Source organism: Giraffa tippelskirchi, chromosome 2 (genome assembly GCF_054371585.1).
Source record: "Giraffa tippelskirchi isolate mGirTip1 chromosome 2, T2T-mGirTip1v1.2.pri, whole genome shotgun sequence".
NCBI classification, from domain to species: Eukaryota; Metazoa; Chordata; class Mammalia; order Artiodactyla; family Giraffidae; genus Giraffa; species Giraffa tippelskirchi.
The window spans coordinates 157,672,142-157,693,622 of record NC_137276.1 but is presented as its reverse complement, the minus strand read 5'-3'; the positions used below and the strand labels follow the sequence as shown (position 1 = coordinate 157,693,622).

Genomic DNA, 21,481 nt, shown 5'->3' with positions numbered 1-21,481 from the left:
ATTCTAGGAAACTCTCAGTATCTCAATCTAGACAACAAGATATCTTGGTTGGAATATCAGTTATCTAGACTATTTATAAGTAAAGCAATTGAAACTAGAGAGGGTTAGTGACATGTGTCAGATTACTCAGCTAAATTGTATAGAATTTGTGACCAGAATTTAAATTTCTAAACTTCTAAGGTAGCATTCTCCTCTCTGTACAACAGGCTTTTTTTGAATAGACTGTACACTCAATATGGATATTTGAACCAAGAATTTCTTTCTTCTTATAAATCAGTCATAAGATACTGTCTTCTTTCTATTGCCTATCAGACAATTTAGCACGCTAGACTCCACATGTTAAAAACTGAGACTTGTGGTTTTCCAATCATGAACTACTTTTTAGATGAACTTCTTGATAGATGAATAAGGATAATTTTATTACATTGATACATGAGAGGAACTAGAAATGAAAACTACACTTAAAATTTTCCAAACTTCAAATGATTTGGAGAATTCCTTAAAAGACAAAATCAGCAAAAAAAAAAATGCCTATTTTATCCTTCACCATTCAGACTTTCATCAGATACAGGAAAAAATTCAACCTCTAGGACACTGTGAATAGCCTTCCACTTTCACTACAGAAATTTAGAGATTGACATATTTTTACTTTTTTTCTCCCATGAATCCAAGTTGCAAACTGTCTCTATTTAGTTAGGAAAGGTACACAATCAGAATAACAAAATATTATTTGACTCCTTACCACTAGATATTTTTTTGTAGGACTGGATAGACAGCTGGATCGGAAAAAAAAAAACAAAACAGAAATTAAATCACCAATACCTTGGTTATTGCCTAAGATTCTATTAATAATATACAAACAAGAAAAGTTTTAAAGTATATACTCAATAATTATTAAATTTCCTCTCACAGATTAAGACTTTTTATAAGTAAATATGGAAGCAAGATTTGTGTTTATCCATAGTTTATTAAAAGATGCTTGCTCCTTGGAAGAAAAGTTATGACCAAACTAGAGAGCATATTAAAAAGCAAAGACATTACTTTGCCAACAAAGTTCCATCTAGTCAAAGCTATGGTTTCTTCAGTAGTCACGTATGGATGTGAGAGTTGGACTATAAAGAAAGCTGAGCACTGAAGAATTGATGCTTTTGAACTGTGGTGTTGGAGAAGACTCTTGAGAGTCCCTTGGACTGCAAGGAGATCCAACCAGTCCATCTTAAAGGAAATCAGTCCTGAATATTCATTAGAAGGACTGATGCTGAAGCTGAAACTCCCATACTTTGGCCACCTGATGTGAAGAACTGACTCATTTGGAAAGCCCCTGATGCTGGGAAAGATTTAAGGCGGGTGGAGAAGGGGACGATAGAGGATGAGATGGTTGAATGGCATCACCAACTCAATGGACATGAGTTTGAGTAAGCTCCAGGAGTTGGTGATGGACAGGGAGGCCTGGTGTGCTGCAGTCCATGGGGTCACAAAGAGTTGGACCCGACTGAGCAACTGAACTGAACTGGTAGTTTATAACTGCGGCTTTGCATTTTATTGTCTGTTAAAATAAAAATGCCAGCAGAGATAACAGAGTTAATATTTCCATAAAATCACCCCTAAGCTGCAGGATGAAGAATCACAAGGTGTGCATGTGACAAAGAGGAAAGATTGCATCAAAAGAGCTTAATTCTCATCACCCCAAAGAATAAATGCAACCAAGAGAAAAGGCTTTTCTTTAAAAAGTGCAAGGCGACTATTGTCCTAAATGCTTTTGCTTTCGCTATTTTAATGTGACAAAGGTAGTGGGTTTGTGCAGTTTTAAAACCAAAGGAGAGATTGTGTGTGCAACATTTACCACTTCTTTTTTTTAATGTGATTTATGGTTTTAGAGAGGTTCATTTGCAGAAGAAATCTGAATGAGGAGATGGTCTGGTCTGCAGAAAGACATTCCAATGAACTGGTTAGGCCGGTAGTTGTTTGGAAGGAACACTGCCTGGGGACTTGTGAGGAAGATAGAAGTAACACTTTAGAGGGAGTGAGAGAGGAACAGGAGTGGGTTACTTCTCCTTTCACCAGCTCCAGAGAGCATTCACATTTATGACTAATCTTATGAGCGCAATCCCTCACCGCCCACCTTGCCTCCACAAAAAGCAATGATTAGGAAGTATTCATTTTCTCAGATATAAAAGTGCTGCTTTTGTGTTTTGATTTTTGTCAAATCCCCTCAACCTCCTTGCCCTTAGAGAACAAAAATAAAAGAAAGATTTTTCACAAAGCCTTTAGATTCCATATACAGCAAAACTACAATGTAGAACAGGTTTTGTTCTAAGTCTCAAATAGAACATATTGGCTCATAGGTCCTTTCAGGAATTGTTCTGGAAAATATGCTTGCCTGTGCTATGTTCCTACATTAAGACACAACAGGAGTCCTAGTAAAGCTGAATTCAGAAGCAAGGAATTGGTGATTTATCTAGTACAGTAGATGAGAGAATTGAGTACATAGTTATCCAGTTCCATGTTTTCACACATAAGAAAACTAAGACCAGAGAGGGGAAATTATTTTCCCATCAACAGAAAGCCAGTTAGTGACAGCAGCATGAGGACGAGAAGCCAAGCCTCCTGACTCTCACACTAGTGTTTTATCACTAAAACTCATGACTGCTACAAGTCTGAGTGCCTTTCATCATAATAAGAATACTAAATTTATAAAGCCCCATACTTAAAATCCTAAATTTCCTTCCTACACCAAAGGATCTTCAAAGAGCTTAACTTTACATGTGATGTGTTAATTCTTAAATCTCAAGAAAAAGGGACAACATACTGGAATACACTTGTTTCCTAGTGTCAATTATTCACAAAAATAGATTGCTTCTCTTCTTCTATATCCTCTTTAGTTTTCCTTCTATCTGATCAATTAATTGTAACTGAGCTGTCTCTTTTTCTAAACAGGCAAATTTTCTGAAAGACAAATAAAATACCTTTTGGCTACATCCACCTAATTCAATAGCAGAGGTGGTGTGTACAAATCCCCTTCATCTAGGGAAGTTAACGTCACTAAATCCATACTGCTCCATTAAAATTCAGATTATAGAAAAATCATCTTGGTACTCCACCCAACCACTGAAAGAGAGGGCTATTTTTAAAAACCATATTTTATAGGGCCATCTAGCTCTCATTTGAAAGGAAGCAGGTAGTCATACCCTTCAGAACAAAGCGTGCCCAATTCTAAGACAAATCATATAGGTTTTGTTTCTAAATTAGTTTCTGATTCACCACTCTGTGCTATGGAGGTACAAAATTGAGATGGTAAAATATATGCTCTCTTTCTACCTCCTTAAGAGGGTGTGGTAAGAAATGGCTTGAATAATACCCATTAAGAGCTCTCAGCTTCTTGGGAGGATGATAAGTAAACATGATGAAGTAAGAACTGTTTTTTTAATCTATAGGTGAATTACATGTCTTTCCTAAACAAAGAATGACTTGGATAGACAAAACAGACCAAAAGCAAGCTCACATCACTGCAAACAATATACTTCTGATGGCCACCCAACTCAACTAACCTTTATCCACAAAGGAAGTGAGAGGCTCATACTACGAAGCTGTCTCTCTCTCTCTCTCTCTCTCTCACGTCTGCGCGCGCGCGCGCACACACACACACACACACACACACACACACACACACACACACGCACACGTTTTTTACTTTTTACCTTTTACCAGATGAAGAGTCTCATAACCTTTCTAATTAGAAATAATCAATTCAGCTATGATTTTATCAGCCTTGTTTGATATCTCTATTTCAACATTTTGTCATCATGGTTCTGTTCTCTAACTAGTGGATGTATACCTTTATCTCTCATTAGGTTATAAAGTGGCCTTCCTTGGTGGCTCAGATGGTAAAAGAATCTGCCTGCAATGTGGAAACCTGGGTTCGACCCTTGGGTTGGGAAGATCCCCTGGAGAAAGGCATGGCAACCCACTCCAGTATTCTTGCCTGGAGAATCTCATTGGGCAGAGGAGCCTAGCGGGCTACAGTCCATGGGGTTGCAAAGATTCAGACACTACTGAGCAACTAAGCACACAGCACAGCACAGGTAATAAAGTGAAAGGCCTCTCATTTCATCTCTATTCCTACTCCAAGAGCTGGTCCTTGGTATATTCTGAATAAATGTTGGGGGAGAAAAAGTAGACAGTGAGCAAGTCCTTATCTGACAAGAGCAGTCATCCAGAGATATTTAATCATAATCCCAACACACTCACTTCTCTTGACAGTAAGCACATGGCATGGCGGAGTTTGAGACCATGTATATGTGCCAACACCTCCACACCTCCAGTCACCAACCCTCTAGTCACCCACACTCTGTACCCTATCATCATTTCAGCAAGGCCACAAGGTTAGAACATACTACAGTTTTCCTTGAAGTGACCTCAACTCAACTGTTTATCTATTCCCATATTCCTTTTGCTTATTGGGCTTCAGCCAAACCAAACTGACCCTCCTCCCATGATACAATTCATCAAATTCGTGTCTACACTTACATCAAGGAGTCTCAAACTGATAGTGAATACATATGTTCTGTGGGTCCAGGGAATTTTAAAAAACCATAACTTGCATTATGCTACTGAAGCAAGTGTTCTCTCTAAGCATCACAATTTCCCATTCTCTTACACTGAATGTTTCACACAGTTAAGCCTTTAATCTAACTAACCTAAATGGTTCTCCTCACCAAGAATACTTTCTTTCCCTTCCCTTTCATATAGCCAATATATTTCCTGAGCTCTCAAGTAGAAATGATCATCAGAATTCCTTCTGAAATTCATAGTCTAGTGCTTACCATTTCTATCTTGATAAGGTTGGTTTGTGTCTCCTGTCCCATAATAAACTGGGAGGTTTGGGAGATAAGAATGTGATCTTTGTCTATTCATTAATTCCCCAGATTTTCTCAAGTATGGCATCCACCAAATGTTAATTAGATGGCAGGACCACTAGCTACTTAATGCCTAAGAGTTATCCTTCATACAGAGTGTGATGTGAATATTGCCCTTGAAGTTATAGAGCCCAGCAGTCAGTGCTGATGACTAAACTCTGGTCTGGTATTCAATGTCTTTTCTATTTATCCCTCAATAGGTATGATCATTTAGATCATTTATAATCTAGTTCATTAATTTCATATCTGTCTCCCCCACCAACTCTATGTTATAGGTAGTAATAGACTCAGCTTTTTTTTTCCAGCTCTTTTATTAAACCTGTACCCAGAGCAAAATATCTTGAACTTAGTAAATAATCGGTAAATTATTGATGAATTGATAAGAATATAAGCTTAAAAAATTTTGTCATTTTGCCAAGGTAAAGATTCTTGTGAACCATCTTTACAATTGAAAAAACAAGCAGGTGTGCAATCTTGTTTAATGACATCTTACTGATAAAGATGTGTAGCCAACTAGTTAAGAAATACATTTAATTACTTCTTCTAAGGTAGTACATTCTACCTTTTATTTTTCAAGTGATATAACCCAGAAGAGCTTTCTACATGTTTACAGATGAATCACAGCTAGATGTATCTATTTTAAAGTAGAGACTGGCTTAGGCGTTTTTTTTTCTCTATCATTATGACTCTGTCCCCTTGGGCAAGTCACTCTACCTACACTTAGAGCCCAAATTCCCTCATCTATAAAAATATGTTTTTGCTGAAACACTGAATTCTACCAGTGCTTCTCAAACAGCAGAATCAACTGGAGGGCTTATTGAAAGATTATTGCCCTCCCTCTCCTAGTTTCTGATGTAACAGATCTAGAGTAAAATCCAAGAATTTGCATTTCTTAATAAGCTCTTAAGTAAGGTTGATGCTCCTGACCTGATACCACACTTTGAGAATCACTGAATTAAAATGTCTGGGAGTCCCAGGAACTCTGACTTCATTATCATGCTGCAATTCAAACCCAGGTATATCTAAGTGCATAGTTTTAATTAGTAGACTGGCAAAAGGAATATTTTATTATCTTAGGATTACTGAATGACAGCCAAATAACTAAAATAATATTAATATTTAATAATTAAAGTGAAATGTTTTCTTTGACTTCTTCAGTTTTCAAAAGAAATATGCTTCAACATTTGATTTTAACTTAAAGAAAATTTTATCCAGTTTCAAGTGGAAAAGGATGGGCTAGACAGATTTTACAGCATGCCAGCCTATCTTCAAATATTACCTTCTTTTTATGGAAATACAAGAATACAAATCTAAGCAAATTTATTTTTTTTCCTGTATCAGTAATTGCTCTACTTAAAATGAATAATTTCTGGTTGCAAGATTATCATATTCAAGAGTGTAACAGCAAAAACTATCACCCCTGAAAACCAATACATGCAAGGTATTTTGCTGAGTGCTTTATAAGACTGAAAGACTGTCTTTTCTCAATTCTCTAAATAGCTTTTCTGCAGTATGTTGCCAACAACATCATCTTCGTTTCACAGGTGGGGAAATTGAGGCTCGGAAACATACCAGATTTAACCAAAATCACCCATAGTGAATGACAGAATTGGATTCAAATGCAGGCAGTCATATACATGCAGAGCTATAGCTATTAATATATGTCTAATAATAGAAGGAGAGGCAGGTTTAGAAAAACAGAAAACTGGGTTAGCCCTGACTCTCCCACAAACTCTAATGGAAATGTTGGAGGAGCCAATATTAATCAACTTGCATCTTCGCTTTTCTATTAAAAGAAGGCTGGACTAGGACTAGATAGTGTCTACACTTCCTAAATTCAATAAAGTAGATTATTTTAAGTTTTATAGATTAAAACCAAATTAAATAGACTGTTGACCAAAAGAAGGGCAAGTGACTAATAGGATGGGTGTTGTTTCAAACAAATCAGATTCTCCTTAAGCCAGCATGCTAGGATTTCAGCCTGATTTTTAAGAGGTTTTTAAGAGGATGCAAGGTCAGAATCAGTTCCAGTGTTTCTGATGAAATCCCTTTTTGTTTATCTGCCCTCTTCAACTTTGTCATCTTGAATGCATACACACTGAGCACAGTGTCTTAAGTAACATTGCTGAGGTTACACCAAAGACAGGTGTTAGGGGAACTATTTCCCCCTGGGCTATCATTTCCAACTCTCTCTCCTGCAAAACCAAGGGAGGGGAGAGCAGGAAAAAGGTTTCTTTTCAGGTTAAACACAGCAACTACAAACACTTTCCCCTAGGCAATAAATTCTCTGCCAATGCATGCTGCAGTTTACGCAAACACCAAAGCAAAAAGCAAACAGCCCCTTTTGTAATGGAGGAGTTGTCACCTGTCAAGTGATGTTTGTGAGTTTCTAGAGAAGAGAGAAAAAGAAAACCCTTTCCCTTATTTTATTAAGCAGACTGTTTGTTCAAGGTTTGAAATGCATACTTGGGTTTAAGGTAAAGTCTCTGGCTTGGCACTCTTGAACAAAGTAATGCCTTCCGATTGGTTACATGGTACAAAGAACAGAACAGAAAAACAGTCTGCTCTTCAGGGGACACCTGAACTTAGTCTAAACTGAGTGATTATTGAGCCACCTCATAAGCAACATGAGTACCTGCAAACCCGTTTTCCAAAAATTAGAATGCTTTTGCTATACAGAATATATGTTCTTGTTTGTTTCATTTGTGTTCATAGAACTAATACATAAAGCTCTGTTGTTGTTCAGCTGCTCAGTCGTGTCAGAATCTTTGCAACCCCATGAAATGCAGCATGCCAGGCCTCCTTGTCCTTCACCATCCTGGAGTTTGCTCAGATTCACGTCCATCGAGTCGGTGATGCCATCCTACCATCTCATCCCCTGTCATCCCCTTCTCCTGCTGCATTCCATCTTTCCTAGCATCAGGGTCTTTTCCAATGAGTTCGCTGTTGGCATCAGGAGGCCAAAGTATTGGAGCTTCAGCTTCAGCATCAGTCCTTCCAATGAATATTCAGGACTGATTTCCTTTAGAATTGACTAGTTTGATCTCCTTGTTGCCAAGGGACTCTCAAGAGTCTTCTCTTGCATCACAGTTCAAAGGCATAAATTCTTTGGCACTCAGTCTTTTTTATTTTCCAGCTCTCACATCTGTACATGACTACCGGAAAAACCACAGCTTTGACTAGACAGACCTTTGTTGGCAAAGTAATGTCTCTGCTTTTTAATATGCTGTCTAGGTTGGTCATACCTTTTCTTCCAAAGAGCAAGCATCTTTTAATTTCATAACTGCAGTCATCATCCACAGTGATTTTGGAGCCCAAGAAAATAAAGTCTGTCACTGTTTCCATCATTTGCCCATGTATTTGCAAGAAGTGATGGGACCAGATGCCATGATCTTCTTTTTTTGAATGTTGAGTTTTAAGCCACCTTTTTCATTCTACTCTTTCATTTTTATCAAAAGGCTCTTTAATTCCTCTTTGCTTTCTGCCATTAGGGTGGTATCATCTGCGTATCTGAGATTATTGATAGTTTTCTTTGCAACCTTGATTTCAGCTTGTGCTTCATCAAGCCCAGCATTTTGCATGATGTACTCTGCATGTAAGTTAAATAAGCAGGATGACAATATCCCATCTTGACGTACTCCTTCCCTAATTTGGAACCAGTCCATTGTTCCATGTCCGATTCTAACCGTTGTTTCTTGACCTGCATACAGATTTCTCAGGAGGCAGGTAAGGTGATCAGGTACTCCCATCTCTTTAAGAATTTTCCACAGTTTATTATGATCCACACAGTCAAAGGCTTTAGCATAGTCAATGAAGCAGATGTTTTTCTGGAATTCTCTAGCTTTTTCTATGATCCAGCAGATGCTGGCAATTTGATCTCTGGTTCTTCTGCCTTTTCTAATTCCAGTTTGCACATCTGGAAGTTCTTGGTTCACATACTATTGAAGCCTAGCTTGAAGGATTTTGATCATTACCTTGCTAGCATGTGAAATGAGTGCAAATGTGCAGTGGTTTGAACATTCTTTGGCATTACCCTTCTTTGGGATTGGAATGAAAATTGATGATTGATGATTTTTTTAATGGTAGTAGCAAGGAGTAAGAGGGTTAGGGATACTGAAAGCAAGGTTAAGAAGTGCTGGATGGCAGAGGAGAAAATAGGCCCATAGCAATGTTCTGCGCTAATCCTAAAGTAAAGTTTATAAATATACTCTGTATATCCCTCTTTTACCACTTCTTTCCTCACACTTTTCTCATTCCAATTAGGCCTGCTCTTCCCACTTATAGATGCTCCGTTCTCTAATATGTCTTACTCAACTCCAGGCAACACTACTATTCGTTGGTACTTAAAAATGTATAAAGAGGGATTATTTCATCTTGATTTGCAAACAATTAGGGCTTCCCTGGTGGCTCAGTGGTAAAGAGTCTTTTTACCAATGCAGGAACTGTGGGTTCAATCCCTGGGTCAGGAAGATCGCTGGAAAAGGAAATGGTATTCCACTTCAGTATTCTTGCCTGGGAAATCCCACAGACATGGGAGCCTGGTGGACTATAGTCCATGGTCTCATAAAAAGTCGGACACAACTCAGAAACTAAGCAACAACAACAGAAATTCCTTTAGGTGCTTGGACATATTTGCAATTTTTTTAAAGAAGAGATTGTATAACCAAAATTGATTTCCACTTTATGGAGAGTTTTGCATGTTTGGTGTGAGTTGGGAAAAAAATTTATTAAAAGAAATTTGATAATATGTATCCATAACTGGTGTGCATACACTTTACTCAAAAATTACACTTCTAAGCAGCAAGAACAAAAAGCATTTTGAAGGCAAATATTCTTCTTAAAAATCTGTGAGTAGAAAAACAGATAAACAAATCATTACATACCTATATAATAATTTAAAATTCAGTGATTAATGTTGTTCTGAAGATTAGTGGATAAGAGAAAAATATTCACCATAGAATGCAAAGAAAAAGAAGCAGATTACAAAATTTATATATCAGTTCAGTTCAGTCGCTCAGTTGTGTCCGACTCTTTGCGACCCCATGAATCGCAGCAAGCCAGGCCTCTCTGTCCATCACCAACTCCCGGAGTCTACCCAAACCCATGTCCATCGAGTCGGTGATGCCATCCAACCATCTCATCCTCTGTTGTCCCCTTCTCCTCCTGCCCCCAATCCTACCCAGCATTAGGGTCTTTTCCAATGAGTCAACACTTCGCATGAGGTGGCCAAAGTATTGGAGTTTCAGCTTCAACATCAGACCTTCCAATGAACACCCAGGATTGATCTCTTTTAGGATGGATTGATTGGATCTCCTTGCAGTCCAAGGGACTCTCAAGAGTCTTCTCCAACACCACAGTTCAAAAGCATCAATTCTGCGGTGCTCAGCTTTCTTCACCGCCCAACTCTCACATCCATACATGACCACTGGAAAAACCATAGCCTTGACTAGACGGACTTTTGTTGGCAAAGTAATGTCTCTGCTTTTAAATATGCTATCTAGGTTGGTCATAACCTTCCTTCCAAGAAGTAAGCGTCTTTTAATTTCATGGCTGCAATCACCATCAGCAGTGATTTTGGAGCCCAAAAAAATAAAGTCTGACACTGTTTCCACTGTTTCCCCATCTATTTCCCATGAAGTGATGGGACCAGATGCCATGATCTTAGTTTTCTGAACGTTGAGCTTTAAGCCAACTTTTTCACTCTCCTCTTTCACTTTCATCAAGAGGCTCTTTAGTTCTTCTTCACTTTCTGCCATAAGGGTGGTGTCATCCACAAATCTGAGGTTATTGATATTTCTCCTGGCAATCTTGATTCCAACTTGTGTTTCTTCCAGCCCAGCATTTCTCTTGATGTACTCTGCATATAAGTTAAATAAACAGGGTGACAATATATAGCCTTGACGTACTCCTTTTCCTATTTGGAACCAGTCTGTTGTTCCATGTCCAGTTCTAACTGTTGCTTCCTGACCTGCATACAGGTTTCTCAAGAGATACGGCATGATCCAAATATGTCTTGCAAAATCAATTTCCTCTAAGAAAGCAACTAGAAAAAACACCTAAAATTTTCACAATTATTATCTTTAGGTAGGGATTCTATACACTTTGATACTAACTTGAAAAATTCTTTTTAATTAATTAAAAATGTATTACTTTAATAATCAGGGCAATCTTTAAATGTGTCCTTTATTATAAAATGTAATGCATATGCACCTGTCTTACAGAGTTGTTATGAAAATCAGCATAGATGGACGAGTAACAACAAAAATAATCATTTTTAATTGATAATATATTTATACTTCAATCAATTATAGTCAATTAATCATTCTGACTCATTGAAAAAGACTCTGATACTGAGAAAGATTGAAGGCAAAAGGAGAAGGGGTGGCAGAGGATGAGATGGTTAGATAGCATCACCAACTCAATGGACATGAATATGAGAAAACTCTAGGAAATAGTGGAGGACAGAGGAGCCTGGTGTGCTGCAGTCCATGGGGTCACAAAGAGTTGGACACAACTTAGTGACTGAACAGCAACAACATATTTATAAGCCAGGAACTATGAATGAAAACAAATCAGATAATGAAAAAACTCATAATTCTTGAAGTTGCTGATCAATATTATATCCATCCATAGAAAAGAGGAAGGAGAGGCTCATAGAGATTTTCAAGTTCACACAGATAAGATTAGTAAAGACAGAATTCCAATTCTAGTATGTCTCATGCTATCTCCAGGGGATCTTCCCAACCCAGGGATTGAACCCAGCTCTCCTGCATTACAGGTGAATTCTTTACCACCTGAGCCACCAGGAAAGCCCAAGAAAACTGGATTGGGTAGCCAATCTCTTCTCCAGGGGAATCTTCCTGACCTAGGGATGGAACCAGGCTCTCCTGCATTGCAGCTGAGCTAACAGGGAAGCCCCAATGAATACTGAAGTGGGTTGCCATGCCCTCCTCCAGGGGATCTTCTGAACCCAGGGATCAAACCTGTGTCTCTTATGTCTCCATCATTGGCAGGCAGGTTCTTTACCACTAGCGCCACCAGGGAAAGCCCTGTATACATCTGAAGTAAGTAATACATTATAAAGCCCTATATTAAATATCAGGTAGTCAGTCATCAAAGTGAAAAATAAAAGCCATTAATGAAATCTGTCTGCACTTAACTCTAGGGGTTTTCTACAAGACCAGAAAGGGGAGGAGGGTGAGTGAGTGGGAATGGGAAGAGGCAGGAACCTTGGAAAGGGGCAAGGGAATGTGTAGGAGGAACAATAGGAAGATGGTGGTGAGGGTGGCTCTGGAAGTCTGAAGGAGATCCAGTAGGAGGAGAATGGAAGGAAAATAGCTTGATGTGAGCTCTTGATATTAGTGTCAGACTTAGAGTTGGGTAACATTGTGCATCTTTGGTACCTAAGAGACATCGACACATAGAAAATTACTGCTATTTGTATTGTGTAGCCTTTCTACTTTTTGAGCCAGGAGAAGATGTGTAGGGAGGAAGATTTAGAATGCTTGTGTGACTCATGTAGCAATGTACCTAGCCCCTGGCAGCTTGACTGGAGTGACTTACTTAAAAAATGTTTTGTTTATACAGTATGTTCTTATATATAACAAATGAATTTATTAAATGAAGGCAAAAATATTGGCCTACCAAAGACTATTTTGATACAATTCTATAATGCTGGAAAATAACTGCAGATGTTCAAATTGAGTTATATGAGTCAATGTGTACGTGTCTGTGTGTGTGTATGTGTGTTTGTGTGTATGTGTGTTTTTGTGTGTGTGTGTGTATAAAGGCAGGGAGAGAGGAAATGATGAGGAAGGCATGGATGGAATATTTACAAACTTTTGATCAATAAAAATTCATCAAATTAAAGTTTTGATGTGGTTTATGATTCTACTTAGAAAATGCAAGTGTTTCTTTTTCTTTGAAAAAAATTCATTCTGATAACCAAATGTGCATGGAATTCCTTATTTTTTCTGATACTATCCAATCAGAACTATAATTTTGGTACAAAGGAAGAACAATTTCAATGATAAATATCCTGTTCAATAAAACAGACTATTCTCTTGAGTTCTTTAAAATGTATTTGACAGTTGAAAGTAAAAATTACACCACTGTCTGAGGTAGAATTCAAGATATATAGATCTAATATATCTGAAAACTATAACATCATGGGAAATGTTATGAAATCAGTGTTATGGTAAGTTTTCTGCATTCCATTTGAAGTGGTAAAATACTAATTCTCAATAGACAGTGAAAATTATGAATATTTCAATCTCTAGAGCAATCACTGAAAACTATTCAAAGGGATAGAGCCAGAACCAAAATAGAACAATTAAAATCAAATACTAAAAACAGGTCAAATAATCTAAATTGTAGCAGAAAAAGAAAAACAGAACAAAGGACAAATAAACATTAGAAGAGATAAAAGATCTCAACTCAGTAATATAAATGTTGAATAGAAACAACTTAAAAAGAAGAGCAAAATAAACCCAAAGAAGCAGAAGAAAATAAAATAAGACCAAAAATAATGAAGTTAAAAGCAGAAAGACAACAGAGACTAACTAAAAAGACTAAAAGCTGAGCTGGTTCTTTGAAAGATTGATACAACTGATAAGTCTCGAGCAAGATAGAGAAACAGAGAACACAAATTACCAATATTAGAAATGAAACAGGAGGATATTACAGATCCCACAGATGTTGAAAGGGTAATAAGCAACTAAACCAAACAATTCTGCATACATAAATTCAAAAACTTTGAATTTAACCAGTTCCCGCATGGTTTATGAAAACTTAGCCAAGATCAAATAGATCATTCAATAGTCCTATAACTACTAAAGACACTAAATTTGTAATGAAAGAATTCCCCAAAAAATAAATATTCAGGCCTAGATGGTTTCACTAGAAAATTCACCAAACATTAATAAGAAATAACATCAGTTCTACATAATCTTTCTCAGAATATAAAGGATGCCTCTCACAAAGCACAAATAGGGAAAACATGCTGAGGTTCATGAACAATAGGATTGCCAAGATGAAAATGACCACATATCATAACTAGTAATACCATCTTTCAAAGTGGGCTTATCTTCATGGGCTTTAAACTGCAGTTTCTATCTAGCACAGTCCAAAAATTTTAAGTCTAAAGAATTCTATCTGGTTGTACCATTTTGGATATTACAAACAATGATGCAATGAAGCTTTCATTTCTCTGTGTGTATCTGTATGTGTTCTTATATATACTTATGTAAACTTTTTTAATTGTTTCATAGAAAAATAGTCTAAAAAGGGCGTTTACCGACCAAAGGATAAGTACATTGAAAATTAAATAAAAGAGAATGGGCAAATTGCCATCCAAATTTATACTTCTACTAGAAGTAAAAAGACTGTTTCCCAACAATCTTACCAGCACTGGATATTAATCATTTAAATTTTTGCTGATCAAATAGAGGATGAATAAACTCATTGTTTCAACTCACAATTTTTTTATTACTAGAAAAGTTGAACATTTTATGTCTATTAAACACCTCTGAACAACTTACATTCTTTGCCAAAGGGGGAGATTCATCTTTCTTTTATTTTTTTGGTCTGGGCCAAGCAGCTTGTAGGATCTTAGTTCCCTGACCAGGGATTGAACCCATCCCTCGTGCAGTGGAAGAATGGAATCCTACCCACTGGACTGTCAGGGAATTCCCAATTTTTACGTATTAATTTGGGCAATTAAACCTTTGTCATGTGTTATTATTTTTTAAATTAATATTCTGTCTTTCTTTTATATATAAATTTACCCTTACTCAAATTTTTCAGCCTTATCTTTGAAAACTTGTTTCCCATTATAGATTTTTAAGTAAATTATTTTCATAAGTTACCCAAACTTGATCTACTTTTTGCTTCCCTCTTTTTGACCAATTTGACTCATATTTCAAAGCCTAAATAAAAATCGCTTTCTTTGTAACATATTGCCAATCTTTCTCAGGCACAATAAACTATTTCTTTTTTATGTGCCATATATATATATATATATATGAGTACTTTTCGAAAGTAATTTTGTACACACTTGCCTTTCTGCCATATTCTGGTCTTCTCAAGGCTAGAGACCATGATTTGTTCAGCTGTATTACAAAGAACATAGCATACTTAGGAAAGTAAATTCTAAAGAAATATTTATGGCTAGATCTAGTATATAGTCTATTTGAAATCTAATATAATATTGTGTTATAGAACATACAGGGTATTATGCTATGTGCTGGGGCCTGTGCTGTGGTTAGTTGCTCAGTCATGTCTGACTCTTTGCAACCCCATGGACTGTAGCCCACCAGGCTCCTCTGTCCATGGGGATTCTTCAGGCAAGAATGCTGGAGTGGGTTGCCATGCCCTCCTCCAGGTTGCTGTGGCCTATGTCTTTCCAAATACAAAAGCACTATCTGCTTTGTGGTATGTAGGGTGGAAGACTCTTCACTTATAACTGGATGCTATAATAATAATTTACAAAAATGGATAGTCCTATGTATGCTATGGTCTTTGTAATACAGATGAATAAATCATGCATGCGTGTGTGATAAACCACTTCAGTTGTGTCCAATCTTTTGTGATCCTATGGACTGGGGCCTGCCAGGCTCCTCTGTCTAAGGGATTCTCCAGGCAAGAATACTGGAATGGGTTGCTGTGCCTCCTTCCAGGAGGTCTTACCAACCCAGGGATTGAACCCACATCTCTTTACTTCCACTGCATTTTGGCAGGCCGATTGTTTATCACTAGTGTCACCTGGGAAGCCCTGGAACAAATCATGGTCTTAGATAATAATTTCTAAAAATCCCTAGGGAAAAACCCAATTCAACTAAACAGGATTTTCTTCAAAGTACAAAGACTAAAGAAATGCAAAAATAAATGTCAGATAGTTTCCCATCCATCATTCCAGGAAAACCTTTAAGTGTTGATATCACTATCCACCTCTTAAGGACATGACAGGCATGCTTAGACAATTTATAAATAAGGCAAAGCTGAGATATAAAGTAATACAATAGACAATAGAATGAAGAACTAATATGGATCTTGGAAGCATAGCCTAAATTATAACACTTTTTTGAGAAATCTCATTCATTTATTAATCCAATGTAGTTCATTCTTCAGTGACACTAAAATCATTCTAATGAAGAAGGCACATATTCTCTGAAATTCAAGTTCTCTTTGTTCATAATAAGAGCAAAACATCATGACTTCACTTCATGACTAGTTTTTAAGGTGAAGATAGTTTAAAAAATCAATAAAAATGTGATGACATTCTCAATTTCAAGAGTTTTGTCCTTAATAATCTGACAAGTAATTTCATGTTCACAGATTCATATTTCTTGCATAGTGAGAAAATGTTTGGCATGGATCCCAAATGTTTTTTTTATTATATGCAAGAGAAAAGTAATTTATGTGTAGAGTTTTGTAACTATTTTGCTATTAACCTATACACAAAAAAGTGAAAATATGCTATCAAGTAATGGACTAAAAGAGCTTCACACCAGTTGCAACAGCTCTCAGTTTAGAAGGACAAGGAATCTCAGAGGATCTTAGTTCTTACTTTCTAAACCAGAACACCAGTTACTATTACATCCTGAGCTAGTCCACCATTTTGTCATTCATTTAGCTAAGGACTACCATTGTTATCTAGTCCTACCCATGTGGCCTCCTCACATGGATGCCTATGAGGATATCGGAATGGTCCTAAGTCAAGGGAAAACCCAGGATTCATGCAGAACTATACTTTAATAGCAATGCCTCAGTTCTTTGGAGAGAAAAACAGAAAGACCACAGAGAGGCAAATGTGTGTATTAAGTTCAGTCTCACTCTATTTGTACATCCTTTCAATACAGTTGTTTCCAAATGATTTATTTTGTTTCCTATACTGGCAAAACTCAATTTCATTTTGTTTTCCAGTTTTTCCTAAATCACTTCAATTCTCTGTTCCTTGCAAATGTTTCTATTCTGCTCTTATATCCTGATTTCTTGTTACCTTCAATCTGACACATTTAATTTCAAGCTCTAAGCTGCTGGTGAGTGATAGCAGCACTCTGTTTCATTATTCCTAGATAGCAGTGGTGTCCTGTGCCTGCCTCCCCAGAGGAGAGAAAGGTATGGAGACTCTCTACTGTATGACTATCTCTTGGTGGAAGAGTGGAGGCTTTCCCACAGAGGTAAACCTCAATCTCATAGAAACAGAGGTACTCAAGAAGAAACAGAGGCCAAGTTCCACTCAAGCAATACCATAGAAAGAGAATGAGAAAAGATTGCATTCAATAATGTGGGCAAAATACTGACACTGCTAATGACTATGCACATCATCCTAGAAAAGGGTTTTAACCACTTTTTCTTTTGATTTATTAAATTTAATTAATTTTTAATTGTTAATTCTATTAAAACAATGATAATAATTTCTACCTCAAGAAGTTCCAGGAAAGATTAAATAAAATATCAGATGTGTTAACCATCATCTGATATTGAAGCCTAAGAAAATTTGTAATTCAGACATCTAAGGGGAACATTTAAATCAGTTTCAAATGAAATACTCTCAGTTTCAAATGAAATACTCTCAGTTTCAATGAGCACCAGCATAAATAAGCATCAACAAAAATCAATTAAAAAGAATCAACATCAGGTGTATATATTCATAGCCGATGCTCAGAAAAAAAAATATTTGAATATAAATGAATAATCCTCTCAAGTTTTTCTTAATAATAACCTAAAAAACAAGGCAGTGCCTTCTTAGCTAAAGAAGACACTGGCCACAAGAGCAATTTTATCTGTGAATTTCCTTGCCTTTCTCTCCTTCCTCCTTACCCTCTTAGAAGATCACTGTATAACTTAGCTGATTCTTACTTAGATACTCCACTAGGTTTTCTCCAAAGTTTCCTTTAGCTCTTTTGTAAAAGCACCAAAAGTAAAAGTGTTATTTGCTCAATTATGTCTGACTCTTTGTGACCCCGTCAACTGTAGCCTGCCAGGCTCCTCTGTCCATGGAATTCTCCAGGCAAGAATACTGGAATGGGTATCCATTCTCTTCTCCAGGGGATCTCCCCAACCCAGGGATCAAACCAGGGTCTCCTGCATTGCAGGAGGATTCTTTATCATCTGAGCCATTAGGGAAGCCCCCAAAGCACCCAAATGAACTTTAAATGACTGAACCTTTATAACTCAAATGGCAAATCTGAGTACTTTCAAACAGAACTGGGGAAACAATGGATGTAAAGAAGGAGCACAACACTTTTTATACTGATCTACTATAATCAAAATGGAAGGAATACAAGAGAAGGACAAGACAGAAAGTTTTGCTGTTGTGAATGCTGAAGCAAAGAATGGTTCCCCGATTGGTGGTATTCTAGAACTTTGCTACCCAATACACTACCAACTAGCTGCCTGAAACAGTTTAAATTTAAATTAACTAAAGTTACAATTAAGTTTCTCATTTGCACTAGCCATATTTCACATGCCCAAAGGATTCACATGGCTAATGTCTACTGTGTTGAACAATAGAAATATAGGACATTCTAGTCATTGGAAAAAAAAAAATCTTTTGGACAGGGCTATCTTAAAGAGAACATTTTAAATTTTTAGATAACTTCCAAGTCTCATTTCTTATGACTTTAAAAATTCCTTAGGGCCTACTATAGGTAAAACATGGCAAAAAAAAAAATATATTGTGCATGACAAAATATGACACTGGTCCCCTTTAGAGAAAGAGAAAGAAATATTATATAATATTAATATTATATAATAAGTCTTATGATTAAAATTATACCTAGATTGCTTCTGTAGAATGATATCTAATTTAGACTGGTAGAGAACAGTGATATGGAATCTTTTCCTAGAGAAGGTAAGGCAAGCTTGATGTTGAGGGGTGGATAGGAAATGGCTAGATATGAGGTGGAAAAAAATGAGATGTTCTCAGGGAGAAAATGTCTAATAGCAAAGAAGAAATAGCATGGCACATTAAAAAACCATATGCTTCAGTATGTGAGAAGATAATAATAATAGGAACTGAAAATGAAAATACTTCATTCTGCATTTTAAATTAAATAACTTTGACTTGTTTTTATGAGAAACAAAAAATCCCTGCCTGGAGAGAATGTAAGAAGACATAGAGCACCAGCCTAGGCAAACCTATCAGCGTAAGAGGTGATATTATTAAATGAATTGGGACTATCCTAATTTCTAAGTCACTGTCAAATCAGAATTATATATTTATAAATATTTAATTATTATACATTTTTATACATTATTATACATTAATTATCATACATTTCCAGGCTTTGAATTACTTAACCTTGGATATATCTATCAGTTTCTTTTCATTAGCTCAAGGATGATTGAGAACTGAATCTATATTAAGATGGAATGGGCCAATGAAGAAGTGTATTTTTCATTTATCAATTTGGTGCTATCAGTGTATTTGTAAAATTACAACTCTCTATTTTTGGCCATTTCCTCTCCTTTTTCCCCCACCTCCTCTTCTCCCAATATTAAAAAGTACAATCTATATTAAAAAGTAACAGTGAAAATTCCAGTAAAATCTCACATTGAATCAGAAAGACAAGGGTATACCAAAACATCTTTCATCTGTACCATTCCTTCAAATAAAGTTACCTGGTAATCGCCCCCATCTCCAAAAAAGAAAGGCATGGTACATTATAAAGCTCTCTGTTTAAACACATCAGCAGACACTCTATGACACCCCACCCTTTTTCTAGCTCTTTTAGTTTCTATTTTTCTACAGATTTTTGTTTGCTTTTATACAGGAAAAGCAGTAGGGCTTGTGGGATGAATGAACGATTACAAAAAAGAAAAGAAAACACATCAGTTAGCATGATGGGTTGCACAAATACAAGAAAGTTCTCCTCAGTACCTCAGTAAAATGGTTTACTATCCTTAACCTGTATACTCCTTAGCTGCCTGGGAGGTGTGTACATGTGAGTTCTTACCATTTTATAACTGAGGTCTAAGGCCATGAGTGACCCAGCAGTGAAGTTAAAAAAAAAAAAAGAGAGAGCGAGCCTATTTTAGATATTAGCTTCTTTCCTCTTACTCTATTACCAGGTACTTGAATCTGTGCATTTGTGTAAAATTTACTTCATCTTCCATCATTTAAAAAGGATAATTCTATAAGAGAGGCAGTTTGCCATAGAAGAAAGTGCTTTGGATACAATTCAGGACTTGACTTTGGTTCTGTCTCCACCAGCTGTGAAACACTGGAAGGAGCAATTCAGATAAAGAATGCAAGGAATTACTTCCAACCCCCTTCTCCACACCAATGGAAACATATACATTATGCAGAGTTGAGGCAGAATCAGAATCCACAGCTCTTAATTATTTCTCTGCTGACCACAATGACTCTCTTTCCAATGGCCTTGACCATTCAGAGTCACCTGCTTTTTTATGTGCCATGGAAGAGGTATAACACAGAAGTGGATAGCATGGCCCACAGATTTAAAGGGGAAGCCCATGCCACTCACCCACATGGGGTCACTCAGGTCCGAGTCTTGCATGCGAATACAGTCCATGCTAATCTCAATCTTGTTTGTTGCACCATTTTCTGATGGTTCATCCACAAAGTTCAAGTCAATGGGCTGAACTGAACAGATGGGTCTGCCATAAAGGAAAACAAAAGTGTGTTAGGTGTGAAAACGGACTAACACACGCATTCAGTTGGTAACAATGAGCTCTTTCTGCTTTAAAGTTGGCAAGGCTCATTGGTTGGAGTCAGCATGAATTCTGGCTCAAATACTTCCCAGATGTGAAACCTCTGGCATTCCAAATCTAAGCTCCATTTGTAAAGTAAAAATTACTGCCCTCATCAAAGAATCACTAGGTGGAACACAGAATAGAAGGAACGAGTCAGAGATGTATCCTAATCGTATGGGTCCCCAATACTCTGATATTGTTTCATCTTTCCCTTAATTTACTTAAGTGTCCCAACCTAATCTTAAGGAGATAATTATCCTTTTCCTAGCAAGGTATAATGAACAATAAAATTTAGTGTTTTACTTTCTCAGAGATTATTTACAATATAAAAATATATGAGAGTCTTTAACCCAAAGGAATGAATTTGAGTATCAGAGAGTCATTGGGGAAGTTATTTTGGGTTAGGTAGGAGAGTCCTTCTGATCCTCCAAAATTATACCACCTTGGAACAATAATGATTTTCTGGTGTTGAAAACTGAATAAATCTGTGCTGACTTTTGAACACAGAGATGCTATTGGAGAGAATAATTTTTTCCCAATAATATCACCTGATTTTTATTGATTCTAAAACATGCCTTCATAAGGAGTACTTCGACTATCCACCACTACCTATTTATAACAGTTCACGTAAAACAGCTTTTTTACTTATTTGATACTTACTGTTCCAGAAAATCCCAGATGTGCTGGAAAACCTCTGGACTGAGGAATTCACTTGTCTGTGTGCTCTGGGACATAGTGGATCGGTAGTAACTTTCTTTCCAAGAGAAATGGGCTGGGGTTTCTACAAACCTTAAAAGGATAAAAATGAAACTAGGGTTACAGTTTCTATATTAATGAGACAGAAT

At 36.8% G+C, this 21,481-nt stretch overlaps 1 protein-coding gene across 10 annotated transcripts in view; it reads right to left on the bottom strand.

The window, feature by feature from the left end:
- Positions 1-21,481, bottom strand: part of TP63 (tumor protein p63) — a 245,886-nt gene that overhangs the window by 132,431 nt on the left and 91,974 nt on the right. For 8 of the 10 annotated variants that reach the window (XM_081536846.1, XM_081536855.1, XM_081536864.1 and 5 more), the window contains 2 exons: positions 21,297-21,425; positions 20,408-20,540 (listed from right to left, as the gene is read on the bottom strand). In XM_081536846.1, coding sequence (XP_081392972.1) covers positions 20,408-20,540; positions 21,297-21,425 — 262 coding nt within the window. The remainder of the gene's footprint in view (positions 1-20,407; positions 20,541-21,296; positions 21,426-21,481) is intronic. The other 2 variants (XM_081536925.1, XM_081536916.1) reach the window with 1 other exon arrangement.